We start from the raw sequence: 19,275 nt of genomic DNA, 5'->3' as shown, positions 1-19,275 counted from the left end.
GCAAGGCTGACGCCACGGCACTCTAGCCTGGGCAACAGAGTGAGACTCTGTCTCAAAAAAATAAATAAATAAACTCAATGACATGGCTCTTTGCTGCAGTGTCGGGAGGCAGGCCAGGCGGCCTGTGCTGTTGCCAGGTCCAGGACCCCACACGTCGGGGGGTCGTGAGCTCCCAGCGCGTGTGTGGGGCAGAATGGCCTCCAATCCCGAGGCGAGGAATCCCTCCCGATTTAGCCCGGCACCTCTGGGTGCGTGGAGGGCGCCGAGGCCTGCGCTGGCTGGCGGGGGCTGGGCAGACGCCCTCCTGCTGCTGGGAGGGGCAGCGCTCTGAGGGACCGTCCGGCCTGACCTCCCGACCCGGACAGCCGGGGCTTAGCCAGGCGCATTCCCCGCTGAGCCGCCACAAAGCCCATCTGCCAGCACAGGCGGATTTGTGTGCGCCCTGCGCCCTGGACTGGAAAATCCAGCGCCGCTGTGTGCGCCCAGACTGCCGGGCCGGGCGGCGGGCAGCGCGGCCTTTGTGAGCGGGGCTGGCGCGGGCCGTGCTGGCGCGGCACATCGCAAATCACAGCACATCGCAAATCGCTGAGAGCGGGATTAGGGTGGGGGGAGACAATCCGGAGGGGACAGAGGGGACGGGGAGTGGAGGAGCAGCCACTGAGGCCCCGTTTCCTGCCTGCGGCCGCACAGCAAGATCCACACGGGGCCCGGTTTAGGGACATCAGGGAAAGGCGATCCCAGAGATGTAGCTGATGGTGCTGATGGTGCTCCCCCCGACACACACACACACACACACCCACACACCACACACCACGCACCACACATATACCACAAACATGCACGCATGCACACTGCCAAGCCCAGTCTGGGTCCTGCTGGGTCCTTCGGCCTCTCCCTGTTGCCCACCCCAGGACCCCCTGTGCAGCCCACACCCGAGGCCTGCCCTGTCCCTGGGTCAGCAGTGACCGCGTCTGTGTGTGGCCCTAACAGCAGTGGCCTCTCTCCGGAGGGCTGGGGATCGAGGGCTGCACGGGGCTGCCGTGGGCTGCACTCGGGGTGGATGGCTCAGCCCGGGGTCGCCAGGACCCAGGGTGGCGCAGGCTCCCTGGGTGGCACCTGGGTCACCTTGTGTCCTTCGAAGTGGCCACCCACCCTGGGCCTTCCCAGGAGGCTGCTGGCTTTGCGGCTCCCCTGCCAGAGCCACCTTCAACCCAAGTGTTGGCAGGGCTGCCCTCGGGGCTGGTCACACTCTCCCCGGACTCTCGGTCCAGGCCACAGGCCGAGGGTGACGGTGACTATGTAGGAGGCCGGAGTTGGCAGCTGGGAAAAGGCCAAGGACATCCAGTGAAGAGTGGCCACCTTGCCAAGGGTCACCGTGTTCTCACAGGCCCCGGTGGCGGCCTGGGCCCCTCACTTGGCAGCCTGTGGTGCCTGGGCTGGCGACCTCCTCCCGGTCCCCCTGGGTGGGAGGTTGCAGGGCAGTCCCTGCTGCTGCCCTGCCCAGACCTGGCCCGGGAGACAGACACATCCCTGGGCTTCCGAGTCAGGCTTCCAGGGGGTACTGACCTCCACCTGGAGGTGGCCTTGGGCCAGCCAGGTGGACCTCTCCGTTGGCCCTTCTTTCACAAGGGTTCCCTTCCCCTGACATGGACCAGACCAGCTCGGTGGCCTGAGTGCAGCTCCGGGGGAGGGCTATGCTGCTACAGTAGGGGCCGGGGCTGGTCCCAGGTGGCCCTGCACCACCAGGAGGTGGCTGGGGCCCTGGAAGAATGGCTCCCACCCATCTGACACCTGGAGCAGACTCTTGGATCCAACATCTACCCGGGGCCCCAGAGTTGCTAGTGGTGGGCAGGTTGCAGCCTTGGGCTCAGGCAGGGCTGAGGTCAGAGCCCAAGGGCTCTGGGTCTGCCCGAGCAACTTGGGGTTCAGTGGACTCTTGCAGGGCTGCCAGAAGCTGCTGGGATGCCGGCACGGAGCTCGAGGACCCCAGGCTGGGGGCAGGCCCATCACACATGACACCCAGGGCAGATCACATTTTTGAACGCTCCATCCTTCATAAAAAAAAAATATTTTCTGTATAATCATGTCATCATCATGGACAGTCATGCTTTTCCTGATTGTTCTTTAAAGCAATTAACAGAAAGAAGGGTACATTTCAATTATAAAGTCATTATTCTAATCAGGGACTGACTTCATGTGTGAGCGCACCTTTGCACTCAAATGCTACTGCTCAGCTTGCACTGGGTTTCGCAGTTTTAAATTTTAAACAGGAATTTAAAGCACCAAGAGGTCACATAGGATGACAGAATTGAAGTAACCCCAGTCTCTTTCTCCATGAGGTTTATGTGAACTGTCCTGTTTAGGCACAGAAATCCACCGGGCTCTGGAACCCCCAGCCCAGGGGCTGCAGATGAGAACCTTCCTCTCCCTGCCCCAGGAGTCTGAGTTGGCTGTCCCAACCTCCAAAACCTGCTCCGCCTGTAATCCTAGCACTCCAGGAGGTCGAGGTGGGTGGATCTCTTAAGGTCAGGAGTTCGAAACCGGCCTGAGCAAGAGTGAGATTCTGTCTGTACTAAAAATAGAAATAAATTAATTGGCCAACTAAAAATATATAGAAAATTAGCCGGGCATGGTGGCCCATGCCTATAGTCCCAGCTACTCGGGAGGCTGAGGCAGGAGGATTGCTTGAACCCAGGAGTTTGAGGTTGCTGTGAGCTAGACTGACGCCACAGCACTCACTCTAGCCCGGGCAACAGGGTGAGACTCTGTCTCAAAAAAAAAAAAAAAACAACAACAACAAAAAACCTGCTCCGCACAAATGCACGCAGTTGTGTCCACGGTGTTGGGAACAACCGCGCACCCGGGAGTTCTGCACAGTTTCCGAGAAGTGAGCCTTCCGGAAAGGCTGAGAAACGAACTGCGCTTATTTGAAGGTCATACGAATGCAGTCGCTCCTCATCACGTGTGTGTTCGCACACGTGTGTGAACGCACCGGCTGCGCCAGTCTGCCCGGCTGCCGTGACGACTCTCCGCAGGCGCCGGCCCCGCAGGCCCCGCAGGCTGGGCGTGCGGGGTCAGCGCCGGCAGGGCTGGCTCCTCTGAGCCTGTCTGCGCGCTGTGGTCGGGCCCCTCCCTGCGGGGCCCTCACTCCCTCTGCCGTCCCTCCCTGGCGTCCCGTGGCGCGCCCACATCTCCTGCTGAGGGCGCCTGCGCCTCGTCTCACCCTAGTTTCCTCTTGAGACCTTGTCCTCAGGCACAGTGGCGTCCGCGGCAGGGGGCCCAGGGCTCCGTCCTCCGCGGTTTGGGAGTTGCAGCTCAGCGCGCAGACCCGGCCCGGCCACGCTCACTTATAACCCTGACATGGACATGTGCACGGCCACTCACAGACGTGTGCGGGGCGCCGAAAAATTTGCGCCGTGACACACGCGTCCCCGGCGGGGGCACAAGGCAGCACTCTGCCTCCTGTTTCGGCTCTCGTGCTGCAGACACGTGCCCCCCCCCGGGGTGTATGCGGTGTCATTCTGTGTGTGTTTGGCTGGTGGCTTTGGCACTTCAGATGCCGCCAGGCACAGGATGGCGGAGCCGGCGGCGCCCGGAGCGAGAGAGGCCATGACGGGTCTTCCGCAGACAGCGCGGGCGCAGGGGGGGGTTTCTGCTCAGGCCGGGCGTCACAGCGCGGGGGTGTGGGCTCCGTCGGCAAGCCAGCAACGCACTGGCCGGCTGTCGCGGACAGAGACACGGGGCACAGGGTCCCTGCGGATCGGATCGCTGGTGAGGATGTCGTGATCGGATCGCTGGGGCCCAGCCCCGGGACCCCCAGGAACACAGTTCCACGTTCACGGCGGCCGCTCAGTCGGTGCCCGATGGAGCTTTCTAGAACGCCACTCCTCGGATCAGCTGTGCGATGATCGATGACCGAGAGCTCGGCCCACAAAAGGGGGCCTGTTTGTGCTGACGCGCCCAGGAGTCGCGGCGCGGTGCTGGCTTCCGCCGGTCCTGTTTGCCCGCACAGATGCGGCGGCTCTCAGGGCAGCGGCCGGGCTCGGCCCGCTCCTCTCGGCCTCTGCAGTGGGAATCCCCGCCGGCGGCACAAGCCAGAGGGGCCGTTCCCCAGAGCCCAGGTGGGCGGGGCGGGGCTGCCGGGACAGACGCCCGCGTGCTGCGGGAGAGACCGCGCGCTTCCCTGTTCCCGCCTTGCCCTCTGCGGGGGTCTCGAGGTGCCTCCTGGAGCACACATTTACCCCTTGCTGTTTACCCGCTGGAGCATCGGCCCCACAGAGGCAGGGGCTTTGCTCACACCCGCGCGTGTCGTATTGGCCAGCGCTGGCTGATGAGTGAATACACCCCTCGTGTCGCCTTGGCGCTGGGGGAGGCTGGCGGACGCGGAGGTAGGAGGGGAAGGGCGCAGGTGAGGAACCGGCCTCCCTTCAGGTTCAATTAGGTCACAGAGGTTGCAGGTCACAGGTGGCTGGCCGCAGAGTCTGCGTGGCGTGAGCCGGGTTGACCATTATCGCTTTTCCTTCTCTGAGCTGCGGGGCCACGGCTGGGCAACGCCCCGGGCGGCTTTTCCTGACAGGCAGCCTGGGAATGTCCCCCGCAGAACCCGGGAGCTCGGGCTCCTGCGTGCAGACGGCCTCCAGCTGGTCCCGCCCTCCAGGTGGCCGAGCGCACGGGCTCCTCGTAAGAGGGCAGGAGCGTCACGGCACACGGGCGCGGTGGGGGAGAGGCGCCACCACCACTCCGCCCAGAGGCAGGAAGCGGACCCTCCCCGGGGCCACCAGGAGGAACCAGCCTGGACAGCACCTGATTTTTGTTTAGTGAGACACGGTTCAGCCGCCAGAACTTTGCGACAACACATTTGTGCGTTTTCTTTTTTTCTTTTTCTTTTTTTTTGAGACAGAATCTCACTCTGTTGCCCGGGCTAGAGTGCCGTGGCGTCAGCCTAGCTCACAGCAACCTCAGACTCCTGGGCTCAAGCAATCCTCCAGCCTCAGCCTCCCAGTAGCTGGGACTACAGGCACGCGCCACCATGCCCGGCTGATGTTTTCTATATATTTTAGTTGGCCAATTAATTTCTGTGTTTAGTAGAGACAGGGTCTCACTCTAGCTCAGGCTGGTTTTGAACTCCTAACCTTGAGCAATCCTCCCACCTTGGCCTCCCAGAGGGCAAGGATTACAGGCGTGAGCCACTGCGCCCTGCCCATTTGTGTGGTTTTAAGCTACCAAATTTGTGATTTGCACAGCAGCAACAGGACACTAACGCAGCACCCTCAACTCAGGATGGAGACAGCCCTGAACTGCCCTCGCCCGGGCTTCATGGCTCGGGTGTGCTCTGAGGCAGGTGGCTCGGTGTCCCTCAGCCTGCAGGGTTCCCACCCTCATGGGGGCAGGGACACGGGTGTGAACACCAGGGCACCACCCATCCCTGTGTTTGGAGGATGCCCCCCTCCTCCCCAGCAACCCTCCCCAGCCTGAAACGCCACCCTGCCCCCGCCCGCAGCCCCCGCCTGCTGACCGACCCTGGGTAGGGCCAGGTGCAGGGAGGACAGGAAGGCTGTCCCCTCTGTGCCCAATGTCAGGGGGTGCCAAAACCCACAGCCATTGTGTTTGCTGCCTGTACCCCGGTCTGGCACTCGTTGCCTGACACCTGGGCGTCAATTCTTGGCATTGCACGTTTGCAGGGCGGAGGTTGTCATTTCGAGATCTTTCGGGGCTCTTTCCCACCTGGACAGTGCTGGGTACACAGCCGACGTCCCAATGAGGGCAGGGTCTGGCACCGAACACGGCTGGGTCCTCGGGAGCTGCGTGGGGAGGGCTCCGAGCCCCCACTGCACGGCGAGTGGCCCTGGACGGGCCAGCTCAGCCCTCCTCATGCTCGGGGGTCTGTCCTCTTGAGACCGAAGGCCCATTGCAGGGACCCCGGGTGCTCCGGCGCATGTGTTCCTTGTAGACGGGAACTGGACAGTTAGGAGCGGAGGCTGGATGGGGGAGGCAGGACGGGGGGAGGCAAGACGGAGGGAGGCAGGACGGGGGGAGGCAGGACCGGGGGAGGCAGGACGGGGGAGCCAGGACGGGGGGGAGGCAGGATGGGGGAGGCAGGACGGGGGAGGCAGAGGAGGTGCAGGAGCCTCTCGAGGTCTGGACCGTGTGCTCTCCCCGTGCTGCGGTTGGGAGGCGTGATGCTCCCCAAAGACCAGTTTACCTAAAAATATCAAAAGCCTTTAAACTGGGGGTGCCCCGACACTTGGCAGTACCGGACGAGGGCCGCAGGTCGGGGCAAGGTCACCCCCAGGCCTGCCTTTAACGGGACGTGGTGGACGGGTGGACACGTGTCAGCCGGCTGAGCGCCGTGGGCGGGGGCGCCCCGGGGAGGCATGAGTGGAGCTGCGCAGAGGGCAGCCCTCCACGGGGGTCCCATGCGCGTCAAGGAAGCCAGTCTCCGACCGTGTGGGGCGCACACAGACCCCCAGGCCGAGCACCGCCTTTCTGCCTCTCCTCCGTCTTTTCTGTCCTCCCTGGGAACTTGGTGGCCGCGATCGTGAGCGGGGCGGAGGGTCCTGTTTTGGAGAGACAACGTGCTCTCACCTGGGAGCTGCAAGATTTGGGGACGGCGTGTCTGACCTCTGTGTCTCGGCTTCCTCACATGTGAACCGGGCGTGAGCCCCTCCCAGCGCGGCCGTGAGGACCACACGGGACAAGGTGCAGGAGGAACTGGCGCCCCCGCCCAGCACGTGGGAGGCCAGAAGCTCCCGTCCCCCGGCCAGAGCGGGTGCAGGGCTCCTCCTGGGGTCGTCTGCCCTCCAGGCGGCCCTGAGCCGAGCCCAGGCCCGTGCCCGCCAGTGCAGCGCCTCCCGGGGCTGGGTGGCGCCCGGCCCGCGCGTTTCTGCTGACGGGGCAGCCCTCCCCGTGAGCTCATGCCTTTCCAGAGAAATCCCTTAATGCCTCCATTCTGCCGCGGCGTATATAGGCAGGGCGCGGGCCCGGCTCCCCACTGCGCTGCCCAGAGGCCCCTCCTGACTCCCCTGCAGCCTCCGGGTCCCCGCGGTGCCGAAGCCGAACATGGACGTCACCATCCAGCACCCCTGGTTCAAGCGCCCGCTGGGCCCCTTCTACCCCAGCCGGCTGTTCGACCAGTTCTTCGGCGAGGGCCTCTTTGAGTACGACCTGCTGCCCTTCCTGTCGTCCACCATCAGCCCCTACTACCGCCAGTCCCTCTTCCGCACCGTGCTGGACTCCGGCGTCTCCGAGGTAAGGCGCGGCCCCGCCGGCCTCCCCTTGCTGGGCTGAGGGGGAGAGCTAGCGATGGCCGAGGGGGCACCTGGCTGCCCTGGCTCTTGCCTTGCTCCATGCAGCAGGTGGCCACGGCCACAGGGCCGCTCTCCTGCCTCCCCCCACCCCCACCTCGGCCCCACCACCACTGTGCAGAGGCCGGCGGGAGCCCGAGCACCGGCCGTGCGGCCACACGGCCTCGGGGCACAGCCGCCCGCACCCGGGGGGGTCAGGAGGAGTCAGCCCGAGCCCACCCTTGTCTTTTCCTCCGTCAGCTCATGACCCGTATGTGGTTTGTAATGCACCAGCCACATGCTGGAAACCCCAAGAGCAACCCCGGCAAGGCAAGTGTGACGGCCACCTGGAGCTCTCTGGGTCTGGCTGTTCTCCGCACTCTCCCTCCCAAGTCCAGGAAGCCCGGGTGCGGGTGGGGGCCGCTGCCCCGAGATCCAGAGAGGACGGCTGTCCCAGCACGGCCGGAGCCGCAGACACGGTGGCTGTCACCAGGTTCACCCAGGTGGCCCCGCCAAGGCCAAAGGAGAGGAAGCGACATCCCTGCCTCCCCTCCTGAGCCTCGGGCAGTCAGGGAAGGGCCACAGTTCTGGAGGTGCAAGTCCCACCCACCACCCGAAGAGCAGGAGACCCCCAGAGCTGGTGCAGGGACATCCAGCGGGGAGCAAACCGAGCCAGGGACACGGGCAGGGGTGGGAGGGCACCGTGCAGGCTGCAGGATGGAAAAGATGAAAAACAGGCTCCTGGGCCGCTGTGGGCATGGCGGTGCTTAGGGCAGTGACCTTAGTCCAGGGCTGAGTCCACCCAGCCAGCTGACAGCCAGCCCATAACTAGCCAACAACTAACCCGTAACCAGCCGACAGCCAGCCCATAACCAGCCGAGCCATCTGCAGCCGGCCACCTGGTCATACCCAAACCAGCCGGCGGGCGTCTGCAGCTCTGCTGAGCCCGGGAGCGTGGGACGGGTCAGGCGGGGCCCCCGCCCGGGTGACAGGCCCCGGGACTCGCCCACGCAGCAGGGGAAGGAAGAGGCTGGCGGGCGGCTGCTCCCTTCCTGGGCCACGGCCACACGGGCCACACGAGATGCTTGGGTTTCAGGTCCGATCTGACCGGGACAAGTTTGTCATCTTCCTTGACGTGAAGCACTTCTCCCCCGAGGACCTGACCGTGAAGGTGCAGGAGGACTTCGTGGAGATCCACGGCAAACACAACGAGAGGCAGGTGAGCTGAGAGCGGGTTCAGGGAAAACGGGCGCAGAAAACTCTTGGGGTCCCAGATGTGGCCCCGCTTCCCCCAGAGGCAGCAGCTGCCTCAGCTAAGCACGGCCGCCTCCTCCCGGCCGACCGCGCGGCTCACTGTCGTCCCTGCACGGCGGGACGAGGCTCGGGGACCCGGGTTAGGGACCCGGGTTAGGGCCCCGACTCGGCCACCGTGCCCAGCTGTTACCAGGTCCCCTGGATCGAGTGGGCGACAGGGTGGGCTTCGACAGGACCCCAGGAGATGGGAGCGTGCAGGCGGCCACCTCCGGGCCAACACGTTTTCACATAAAACCTGACCTTGAAGGCCGGCCCCTGACGCCCGCGTAGCTGCATTCACTGGCGTCCAAGCGCTTTTCGTGCGTTGGCACGGTAACTTCTCAGCGGCCCTTTGGGACCAGTGCCCTGGTCATCCCACGGGCAGAGCTGAGGCAAGGGACGGGCCTGGGGCTGCCCGGGTCCCGCAGTGAGCACAGGGTGGGGGAGCAGGGGCTCCTCCCTGGCAGTCGCCCCCACCCAGGCTCTCGGCTCTCCTCGCTCGGGTCTCCATGGTGACGAGGGAGCCCCGGGCACAGCCAGGAAGGGCCAGCCGAGGCAGAGAGGGGCTGGGGCCTGGGACTCCTGGCCCGGGTCTTCTCTGAATGGCTGAAGGTGAGGGTGAAACCCACCCTCCTGTCTGCTGTCCCCTGTCGCGTGGGCCGAGTAAAGCTCCCCCACCGAGCAGCTGTAGCCGCACAGCCCAGGAAATCCTTCCCGGAGTGCTCAGCTCTCCGTCCCCACCTGGGGGAAGGGGGGGTCGGCCCAGGGAGCTGGGCGTGGCTCAGGGCGAACACAGGTGGCAGCGTTTTGCCCGTGTGGCTTTCTGCCACGCAGGTTGGACAGCAGAGACCCTGGGCTTGAGCAGCCCATGCAGGTCCCAGGAAGGGAAAACCGACAGGTGTAGGGATGGATCGACCCCCCGGTATCAGAGGGGGACCCGGCAGGGCAAAGAGCCAGCTCTGTGGCCGTGGCGGGCCCCGGGCAGGTTCTCGCTCCCGGACAGCCGGGCCAGGCTGACCCAGGGCTCCGGAGAGCCTGCGCCAATCCGCGGATCCAGGCGGGGCGCACCCTGTCCCCTCTGACCGCGCCCCTTCCGGTCCCCGCCCCAGGACGACCACGGCTACATTTCCCGCGAGTTCCACCGCCGCTACCGCCTGCCCTCCAACGTGGACCAGTCGGCGCTGTCCTGCTCCCTGTCCGCGGACGGCATGCTGACGTTCTCCGGCCCCAAGGTCCAGTCCGGCCTGGACGCCGGCCACAGCGAGCGAGCCATCCCCGTGTCCCGGGAGGAGAAACCCAGCTCCGCGCCCTCGTCCTAAGCGGGCCCCGGCCCGGCCGCCCCCCGCAGCCCCCACCCAGCCCCGGGGGCGTGGCGCGGCGTGGCGATTGTCTCCCTCCGCTTCCCTTCGCGTTCCCTCCCCGCCTCCTCCCTTGGACCAGGGTTTGAGAGAGTGGCCGGGAGAGCTCAGGGCCTCGGGGCGCCCCGACCCCAACACCGGCCGGGGCGTGGCCGTCTCGCACCTCCTCCGTGGGCAGCCTGGGCTCTGCTGAGAGGTCTGGGGGTGCCCACGCCCGAGAGGACCCCGCCGAGCACCCTGGGGGGCTCTGGGTGCCAGGTCCGCCAGGCGCGACTCAGCACCCGGGTGGCCTCTGCTCGCGGCCGGCGCTGCCCACGCTGCCCGGGGGGCCGAGCCGAGGCCCGTGCACCTGGGCTCTCTGCTGCCCACCTCTCTCAGACCGCCTCCCCCACCCCTCTGTGTAGCGCCACTCTCGGGGACACCGGTCACCCATGAGAGTGCAGCCCGTGGCAGTCAATAAAGAGCAGGTGACACAAGCAACTTGCTGTCTGGTTGTGTCTCCACTGTGGAGGTCTACAGGGCGGGGACACAGGGCGGCCCCGGGAGGGGGAAGGGGCGGCTCTCTGTGACCGGGCCTCTCCCCAGCTGACCCGGCCCGCCACCCTGGCTTTGCGGGAAGGAGGGGGTTTTCGGGGTGAAGCGTCCGAAGGGAAAGAGAGGAGAGGACGCCCGAGGGCTTGGGGGGCAAGAGCACGGAGGGAGAGGCTGAGGGGCCTGGCCTCTCTTGGGCCCCCGGGCTGGTGCTTCAAGGACGCTCTTGCTCTGGTGGGCCCCGAACGCGCCACTCCCACCGGGCAGTGCGTCCCGGCCCGAGCTGGAGGGGGGCCCAGCCCGCCCCGCCCTCCCAGACCCTGACGGGGCGGGCGCCCAGACACACCTCCGGCAGAGCCAGCCGTCCTCGGGCCCTGCCCAGCCCTGCCGTGCGGGAGACTCGGCCTGGAGCGCCTGTGGCCTCTGTCTGTGTGGCAGGTGGTGGCTTCCTGATGCCCCTCCAAAGGGCGGGGTGGGCAGCCAGAGGGTCTTTGGGGAGTGAGTGAGAGATGCCACCCCAGGGGGTCCTGTCAGGGGCCCTCGCCGGGAGGCAAAGGCCAGGGCCCGCAGGACGGCCCAGGGGGTGGAGTCAGCGTCCTCGCCTGGGGGACGTGGACTGGTGGGGACTTTGAGAGTTCAACAGGCAGTGAGAGAGCACGGAACCTCCAGTGACAAGCAGCACGTGCCAAACAGCCACACCATGCACACTGCAGATGCACGCATACACACACACCACACACCACACACCACACACACTACAGATGCACGCATACACACACACCACACACACTGCAGATGCACGCATACACACACACCACACACCACACACCACACACACTGCAGATGCACACATACACACACATCACACACCACACACACTGCAGATGCACGCATACACACACACCACACACCACACACCACACACACTGCAGATGCACGCATACACACACACCACACACCACACACACTGCAGATGCACGCATACACACACATCACACACCACACACCACACACACTGTAGATGCACACATACACACACATCACACACCACACACACTGCAGATGCACGCATACACACACACCACACACCACACACCACACACACTGCAGATGCACACATATACACACATCACACACCACACACCACATACCACGCACACTGCAGATGCACGCATACACACACACCACACACCACACACACTGCAGATGCACGCATACACACACACCACACACCACACACACTGCAGATGCACGCATACACACACATCACACACCACACACATCACACACCACACACACTGCAGATGCACACACACACATCACACACCACACACCAGACACCATGCACACTGCAGATGCACACACACACATCACACACCACACACACTGCAGATGCACACACACACATCACACACCACACACCACACACCACACACACTGCAGATGCACACACACACATCACACACCACACACCAGACACCATGCACACATTGCAGATACACGCATACACACACATCACACACCACACACATCACACACCACACACACTGCAGATGCACACATATACATCATACACCATGCATGCATACATCATGCACACACCATGCACACACTGCAGATGCACACATACACACATTATACACCATACATGCACACACCACGCACACACTGCAGATGCACACATATACAGATTACACACCACACATACACTGCAGATACATGCATACACACCCATCACACACCACATACACCACACACCACGCACACACTGCAGATGCACACATATACACATCACACACCACACACACCACACACCACGCACACACTGCAGATGCACACATATACATATCACACACCACACATACACTGCAGATACATGCATACACACATCACACACCACACACACCACACACCATGCACACACTGCAGATGCACACATACACACCCATCACACACCACACACACCACACACCATGCACACAGTGCAGATGCATGCATACACACCCATCACACACCACACACACCACACACCACGCACACACTGCAGATGCATGCATACACACATCACACACCACAGCCCACACACCACACCATGCACACACTACAAATACACCACACACCATATACACATATATATACACACATCACGAACACATGCACACACCACACTCACACACTATACCTCTCACGTCTCCCCCACGTACCATGCACACCACACATACATGCACACACCACACTCACGTCACGCACCCCCCAACTTGCGTCTCTTAGCTGCTCTGGGCGGCCTCACGTGAAGAATCGCTCTGGCCCCTGGCGGGGTTCCCCGTCCCCTGCCCACCCCTTCCTACAGGACCCTGCCCTGCTGCTCTGCCATTTAACCCACCTCTGCAGAAGGGGGTGCCCCTGGCAGGTGACGAAAGCCGGCTACTACACTTCGGGCCGGCGCTGGGTATCTGGAAACTCAGTCTCACGCTCCCGGCCCTCGGCACGACACTCTGCGCAGCCCGGAGCCACGGCAGGGCGGCTGGGGCCTGTGGTCCGCTGCACGCGGGGTGGGCGCCACTCCCAGCCCTGGCCTCCCCGCCCCCACGGCCCCCTACGGCAGCCTCCACACCGTCACCACCGTGTCCGGCGTCCACACGCCTTCCAGGCCCCCAGCAGGCAAACACCCAGGCCCACACCGGACCCACCCCAGAGAGCCCAGGCTCAGGGCTTGCCCACGCCGGGCAGGGTGCGGGCGCCCCCTCGGGCTGTGGGCGAATGTGCCGGACGCCACCCTGGTAGGGGAAAGAGTACGCAAGGCTGGTGCCTGCTGGGGGCCGACGGGCCCCAGAGTCTCCCTGCCCCACGCTGGCCACCGCTGCTGTCGGGGAGTCGGAGACACGAGGCTCTGCTCCCCTCGCCTCCTTCCCAAGCGCCCCTCCGCCTGCGGGGCCAGGCCTGCAGCTCCTCACCCCGACGGCGACAGCCTCCTCCGCGGCCCGGACGATGACGTCACTGTCACTGCCGGCTGCCCTCCCTCAGCCTCCCCTCGCCTCGGACGTGTGAGGCGTGAAGCACCGACTGGCCTCCCCTCTGCTCCCCGTTGCCTGGCCGGGCTCCCAAGGCCCTGCGTCTGCCCCCACGTGTGCAGGTCAAAGGGCGCTCCCAGCCAGCCCTGCCCTCGAGAGTCCCGTGGCCTTCGCATAAAGGTGGGGGTGCTGGCACCCCAACTGCCCGTCCGTGCGAGCCCTCTGCAAATACGGGTTCCCGGCCCTGCCCCGAACCTCCGAAGGAGAGTCTGGAGGGACGGCGCCCAGGGGTCTGGGCTTCCGGTCATCTTCAGGTGACTCCTAGGACCAGGCAAGTGTGGGGACGCCGGCATAACAGCGGTGGCCTCCTGGGGGGGACAGCCGGGGGCGAGGAGTCTCGCTAGAAGCTGCCTGCGGTCTCGGGGGCTGGGCCTGTAGGTCTCCAGGTGGGCGCGCTCTGGTCCCGCCACGTGTGACGCTCGAGCTGGCATTATCCGCACCCTCCAGAGCCTCACCGTCACCCCCAGCTGCAGTGTGGTCATCGTCACTGTTGTCATCGCCATCATCATCATCGCCATCATCATCATCGCCATCATCATCATCAGCAGCAGCAGCAGCATCGTCATTATTGTAGTCACCCATTGTCATCGTCATAATCGTCAGCATTAGCATCATCATCATCATCATTATTGTAGTCATGTCATCACAACACCGTCATCATCATCTTCATCATCAACAGTAACATCATTGTAGTCATGTCATCATCATCGCCATCAGCAGCAGCAGCATCGTTGTTGTCATAATCATTGTCATTATTGTAGTCATGTCATTGTCATCATCGTCAGCATCATCATCATCATCGTCATCAGCAGCAGCATCATCGTCATTATTGTAGTCATGTCATTGTCATCATCATCGTCATTGTCATCAGCAGCAGCATCATCATTATTGTAGTCATGTCATTGTCATCGTCATTGTCATCATCATCGTCAGCATCATCATCATCATCAGCAGCAGCAGCAGCAACATCGTCATTATTGTAGTCATGTCATTGTCATCGTCATTATCATCATCGTCAGCATCATCATCATCGTCATCATCAGCAGCAGCAACATCGTCATTATTGTAGTCATGTCATTGTCATCGTCATCGTCATTGTCATCAGCATCGTTGTCATCAGCACCACTAGTCATTATTGTCATCATCACCAGTATTGTCATTGTCACCATCATTAGCAGCAGCAGCAGGAGAAACATTAGTGAGCGCCTACTGTATGCCAGGGCCTGTGCCGGCCGCACCAGTGACTGGCGGCCCCGGCGCAGCCTGAGGCTGGGTTCTGTTACTGGGGTGGGTGGGCTTGGAGACCTGTCCCCAGCCGGCACGCCCAGCCGGTGGGGGCTGGCCACCTCCAGCCACGGCTCGGGAGCCCTAGGCAGGTGATCCTCGTGATTTCACGTGTGACCTGTAAGTGGGGAGGCACCGAGGAAGCCAGGTGCTGTGTGACAGTGGCAGATTTATCGACCCTCTGGGTCCTAGACCCCGTCCTCAGGGGTCAGCCGGAGGAGGGGGCTGAATGGCCTGGGCGTGCTTGGGCCCCGCGATTCCCTCCTTCTGCTGACCACCGCGTTTCTAAGACGCACCACCAGGTGGCAGCAGAGGCCTTGCTCGGCTGCCGGAGCTGGGCCGTGGGACTGGCAGAGCCTCCGCCTCCCGGGTCACCTTCATCCGTCCCACAAACATCAGACAGACGTCCGCAGCGGGCCTGGCTCCTGGGCGCCTCCCGGCTGTGTGCTGTGGAGCTGGAGGAGACCCACCCCTCGGCCAGCCCCCGGGGAGCCGCTGTCCCCCGGACACCGACCAGGGAAGTCACAGCCACACGAGGAGACAGTGCCATTTCTTTACAATAAGCATTTTTCCTTCATTTGCCCAATTTGTAAAATTGTCTGAAAAAGGAGAGGTCACCATCTGGCAGGTCAGGGCTGGCTGGGGCCCCGGGGCTCTGGCGTGTCTCTCTGTGCAGAGTGACGTCAGCCCCTGGCTCCCCGCCGGGCCAGCCTGGCCTCCTCCTGCCGAGAGTCGACTCCTGCGGCCACTGTCAGAGCAGCCCGTCCTGCCCACGTCCGCGCCTGTGGGGGCAGGGCGGGGAACCGTGCCTGGCAGGCAGCCCCCGCTGACACAGGTGCCGGGTCACAGGGTCGGAAGTCCGCCCGCCAGATGCCGCGTGTGGCCGCCTGGGAGGGCTGAGACGCAGAGACAGTCCCCGTTTGGGAGGGAACGGCGGCAGGGAGCTTGGGGACAGGCTCTGCGTCCTGCCGGCAGGGTGGGCACCACCCCCAGCACTCCCCAGGCCTGCAGAGTGGGGGTTCCTGGGAAGGGGAGCCCCTCTCAGGCGGGGGGCCTCGCACAGGGGGGCCGGGCAGGGGCCGCAGCCGCCACCAGGCCTCCGTCAGTGTCAGCTCCTGTCCTGACGGGCTGGAGGCTGCTCTGGGGACTGAATCCCGGACCCGGGACCGAGGATTGCGTCTGCAGGGGCAGGAAAGGCGGGCAGGCCCCGGACCTGTGTGTGCAGGAGGCTGCCGCCAGAACAGGACAGAAGGAAAGGTACACACGCATCACACACGAACACGCAGGTGTGCACTAATGCACACACGTGCACAACACAGCCACGTGCACACAATTGCACAACACAAACACAATGCAACACACAAATACAGACGCACAACAATCACAGAGTGTGCACATGTGTACAACACACATGCGCATGCACACACGCACAACACAAAACACGTGTGTGGACACATGATTCACACACATGAACACAAATGCACAGCACAAACATATAACACAGATGCACAGCACACCCAGCACACACATGAACACATATGTGCCCACATGAACATATACAGAAGAACAGAGTACCCACACATGAACAAACACCCCTCCACACACAAAATATACACACATATAGCACACAGGAGCACATGCACATACACATATGGACAGACATGTACATGCACACGCATGCACACACCTGTGATAGTCATGGCCAAGCTCTGGGCTCTGTCACTTGCCTCTCGTTGCAATGGCTTTACTCTGAGTCTGATCTGCGCTTGAACTTGGAAGACAGGACCACACAGACATGCGCGCCTGGATCTCCACCTTGAGGAAAGTCCCTGCCTCGTGTGCGGGTCAGGTGCTTGGCCGTCAGGTGCTTTGGGGACCTGCCGGTCTTTGCGCTGCTCCTCACTTCCCCTGGTTACCTCCTAGAGCTGGAGCCTGCAAGGGGGGTGTGTGTGATGTGCTCAAGGGCAACCCAAGGTCACTGGGGGGAGGGTGCTGCAGGGAGGCCTTTGCCCCCAGAAGTGAGAAGTCCATTTGCAACGCAGCCTGGCTCGGAAACAGCTTCCCCTGGGCGGGGCTCCCGGGGCGGCACGTGGGTCTGCAGACCGCTGGGGGCTGCTTCGGGGACGGGCACCTCGTGGGAAGGTACGGGCCGGACACTCCAAATTCAGCTGCAGTTCTCAGGAACACCGAGGCCCTGCAGTGACCCCGGCAGTGGCTTTCGGAGGGTGGAAAAGGAAGTGGCCGTCCTCAAGGGCTGGCGGCTTCCTCATTTCTGTCACTGGCCGATACGGCCCAGGGTCAGGGATGTTGGGGAGCAGGGCTGTGCTGTGTGGTGTGTGGGCTCACCCGGGGCCCTCCAGGTGGCCACAGTTCTCCTGTTCCCTGGGGAACACCGGCGTTGTGTGAGTGCCCAAGCTCGCGTGGCCGTCCCTGCGGCTGCTATAAGCGTGTCTTCCGTGAGGGCCAGCACGGGCCAGAGGTGCTCTGTGAGTGTCCGGGGGCTGCCGTGACACATGGCCACAAGCTGGTGGCTTGAAACAGAGATGCACTCAGAGGCCAGGTGTCCCAAAGCCCGGTGTCTGCGGGGCCCCGGGGCTCTCGGGGTGAAGCTTCCCAGCCTCTCCCAGCTCCGGCCGGGTGTCCCCTGCGTGGAGGAAGTGAGCGTCTGAGTCCCGCCTCTCCCCTGCCTCCGTCTTCACGTCTGTTCATGTCTTCTGCTTGTGAGGACACCGTCACCGCCCCCTGCAGCCGGTCTCACCGCCACCCTGATTATGTCTGCAAAGACTCTTTTTCCAAATAAGGTCACGTTTCCAGGGTCCGGGCTCTAGAACGTAGACACATCTTTTTAGGGGACACTATTCCACCCAGGACAAGGACTAGCGACAGCCCTGAGCGACCCTGTCCTTGCAGGCTGAGCACCCTGTGCGTGCTCCTCGCAGGAAGCTCCGGGGTTGGCAGGACAGACGCCAGCCCACTTTAAAGGTGATGACCTGGGCCAGCAATCCACAGGCCCGAGGGCAGCAGGCCTGGGTGGGAGCCCCGGCCGGGAAAACCCGGGTCAGACTCTACAATGCTGAGCCGAGAGGTTCCTAAGGGCCTTCATGAGAAAACTCTGAGATGTGTTGATTTTTTTGTGTGAATTAAAGTGAGTGCCTTGCAATGCGTTTGATGGAAACGCGGGGAGCATGCTCTTTTGGACCCTGTAGGCAGCATCCTGGCTTCTTTCCATCCCAGCTAGGCACAGGCAGGGGTGGGCAGAGGTGGGGCATGCGCATGTGTTTTGGGGGCAGACAGGCCTGGGTCCTGGCCTTGCTAGTTGTGGGGCCCTGGGCAGGTTGCTGGGGCTAGGTAAAGTGGGGCCAATGATGCCCATCTCATGTAACTGTTCTGACGATTAGAAGATGAAAAATACTTACCGTACATGCTAGTTGGCTCTGAGTAAGTTCTTTTTTTTTTTTTTTAAATGCAACATACAAACTTTATTTAACAAAAGTAACAGGTAATGTCAAACAGGCACTTACTTATATTAAGAGAAAAACTGACTAGAAGAAATTTTATCTTAAAAACCCTATAGTAACTAACCTACTTGCAGTTGCATTTAACTGAGTTCTGTTGCTGTGAAGAATACAGCTCATGCACAGGTATGGATGAATGATTTGTACATTTTTCAAGTATTCACTGAATACTACCTTATATACACATATACATTAAATTTGGAAAAGATTTAATTGACGATCCCAGGTATACTTCATTTTTGTTGATCTTTTGGAAGAGGTCGTCTAAAGAGAAGAATATGCGGTTCTGGCTCATGAATCATGTAATGAACCCAGCCTAGACTTTGTTGGACACCGAGTCTCCTCCACTCTTCTTCAGACAGCAGATGGGTTTTGGGTACTTGTTTGGAAAGTTCTCTGGGTAACATGACATGCCGGTACTCGTAGTGCTCGTCGAAGTACTTGTCCGAGTAGTAGATCTGCTTGTGGGCCATCCTGCCGGCGCGCCGCGGAGCAGGGGATCGAGAGCGCGAAGAGAGGGCGCAACGAGCAGCGCGTCCGTGCTCGTCCAAGGAAACGACTCCACTTCTGAATAAGTTTTTAATCGTTATCACCATCATCACCATCATCACCATCACCACCATCACCACCACCACCACCATCACCACCACCATCACCACCACCACCATCATCACCACCACCACCACCATCATCACCACCACCACCATCATCACCACCATCACCATCAACATCACCACCACCATCACCACCACCATCATCACCACCACCACCACCATCATCACCACCATCACCACCACCACCACCACCATCACCACCACCATCACCACCATCACCACCACCACCATCACCATCACCACCACCACCATCACCACCACCATCACCACCACCACCACCACCACCATCACCACCACCACCACCACCATCATCACCACCACCATCA

The 19,275-nt window shown here is 62.2% G+C and overlaps 1 protein-coding gene and 1 pseudogene across 1 annotated transcript; one reads left to right on the top strand and one right to left on the bottom strand.

Moving 5' to 3' along the window:
* Window positions 1-7,059: 7,059 nt before the first annotated feature.
* Window positions 7,060-9,895, top strand: CRYAA (crystallin alpha A). Its single transcript, XM_012779105.2, has 3 exons — window positions 7,060-7,248; window positions 8,380-8,502; window positions 9,686-9,895. Exons 1-3 carry the CDS (start codon window positions 7,060-7,062, stop codon window positions 9,893-9,895), a joined length of 522 nt encoding a protein of 173 aa, XP_012634559.1.
* An 8,382-nt stretch (window positions 9,896-18,277) lies between these two features.
* Window positions 18,278-18,895, bottom strand: LOC109730170 (cyclin-dependent kinases regulatory subunit 2 pseudogene; annotated as a pseudogene).
* Window positions 18,896-19,275: the final 380 nt, after the last annotated feature.

The sequence above is a fragment of the Microcebus murinus genome, chromosome 1 (genome assembly GCF_040939455.1).
Source record: "Microcebus murinus isolate Inina chromosome 1, M.murinus_Inina_mat1.0, whole genome shotgun sequence".
Classification (NCBI taxonomy): domain Eukaryota; kingdom Metazoa; phylum Chordata; class Mammalia; order Primates; family Cheirogaleidae; genus Microcebus; species Microcebus murinus.
Note: the sequence above shows the minus strand (reverse complement) of the source record. Positions and strands in the feature narration are given on the sequence as shown.

Excerpts from the sequence above, each read along its gene's own strand:
- CRYAA (XM_012779105.2), top strand. The coding sequence starts at position 7,060 with ATGGACGTCACCATCCAGCACCCCTGGTTCAAGCGCCCGCTGGGCCCC. Across the intron at positions 7,249-8,379 it reads TGGACTCCGGCGTCTCCGAG|GTCCGATCTGACCGGGACAA; the intron begins GTAAGGCGCGGC and ends CTTGGGTTTCAG. Across the intron at positions 8,503-9,685 it reads GCAAACACAACGAGAGGCAG|GACGACCACGGCTACATTTC; the intron begins GTGAGCTGAGAG and ends TCCCCGCCCCAG.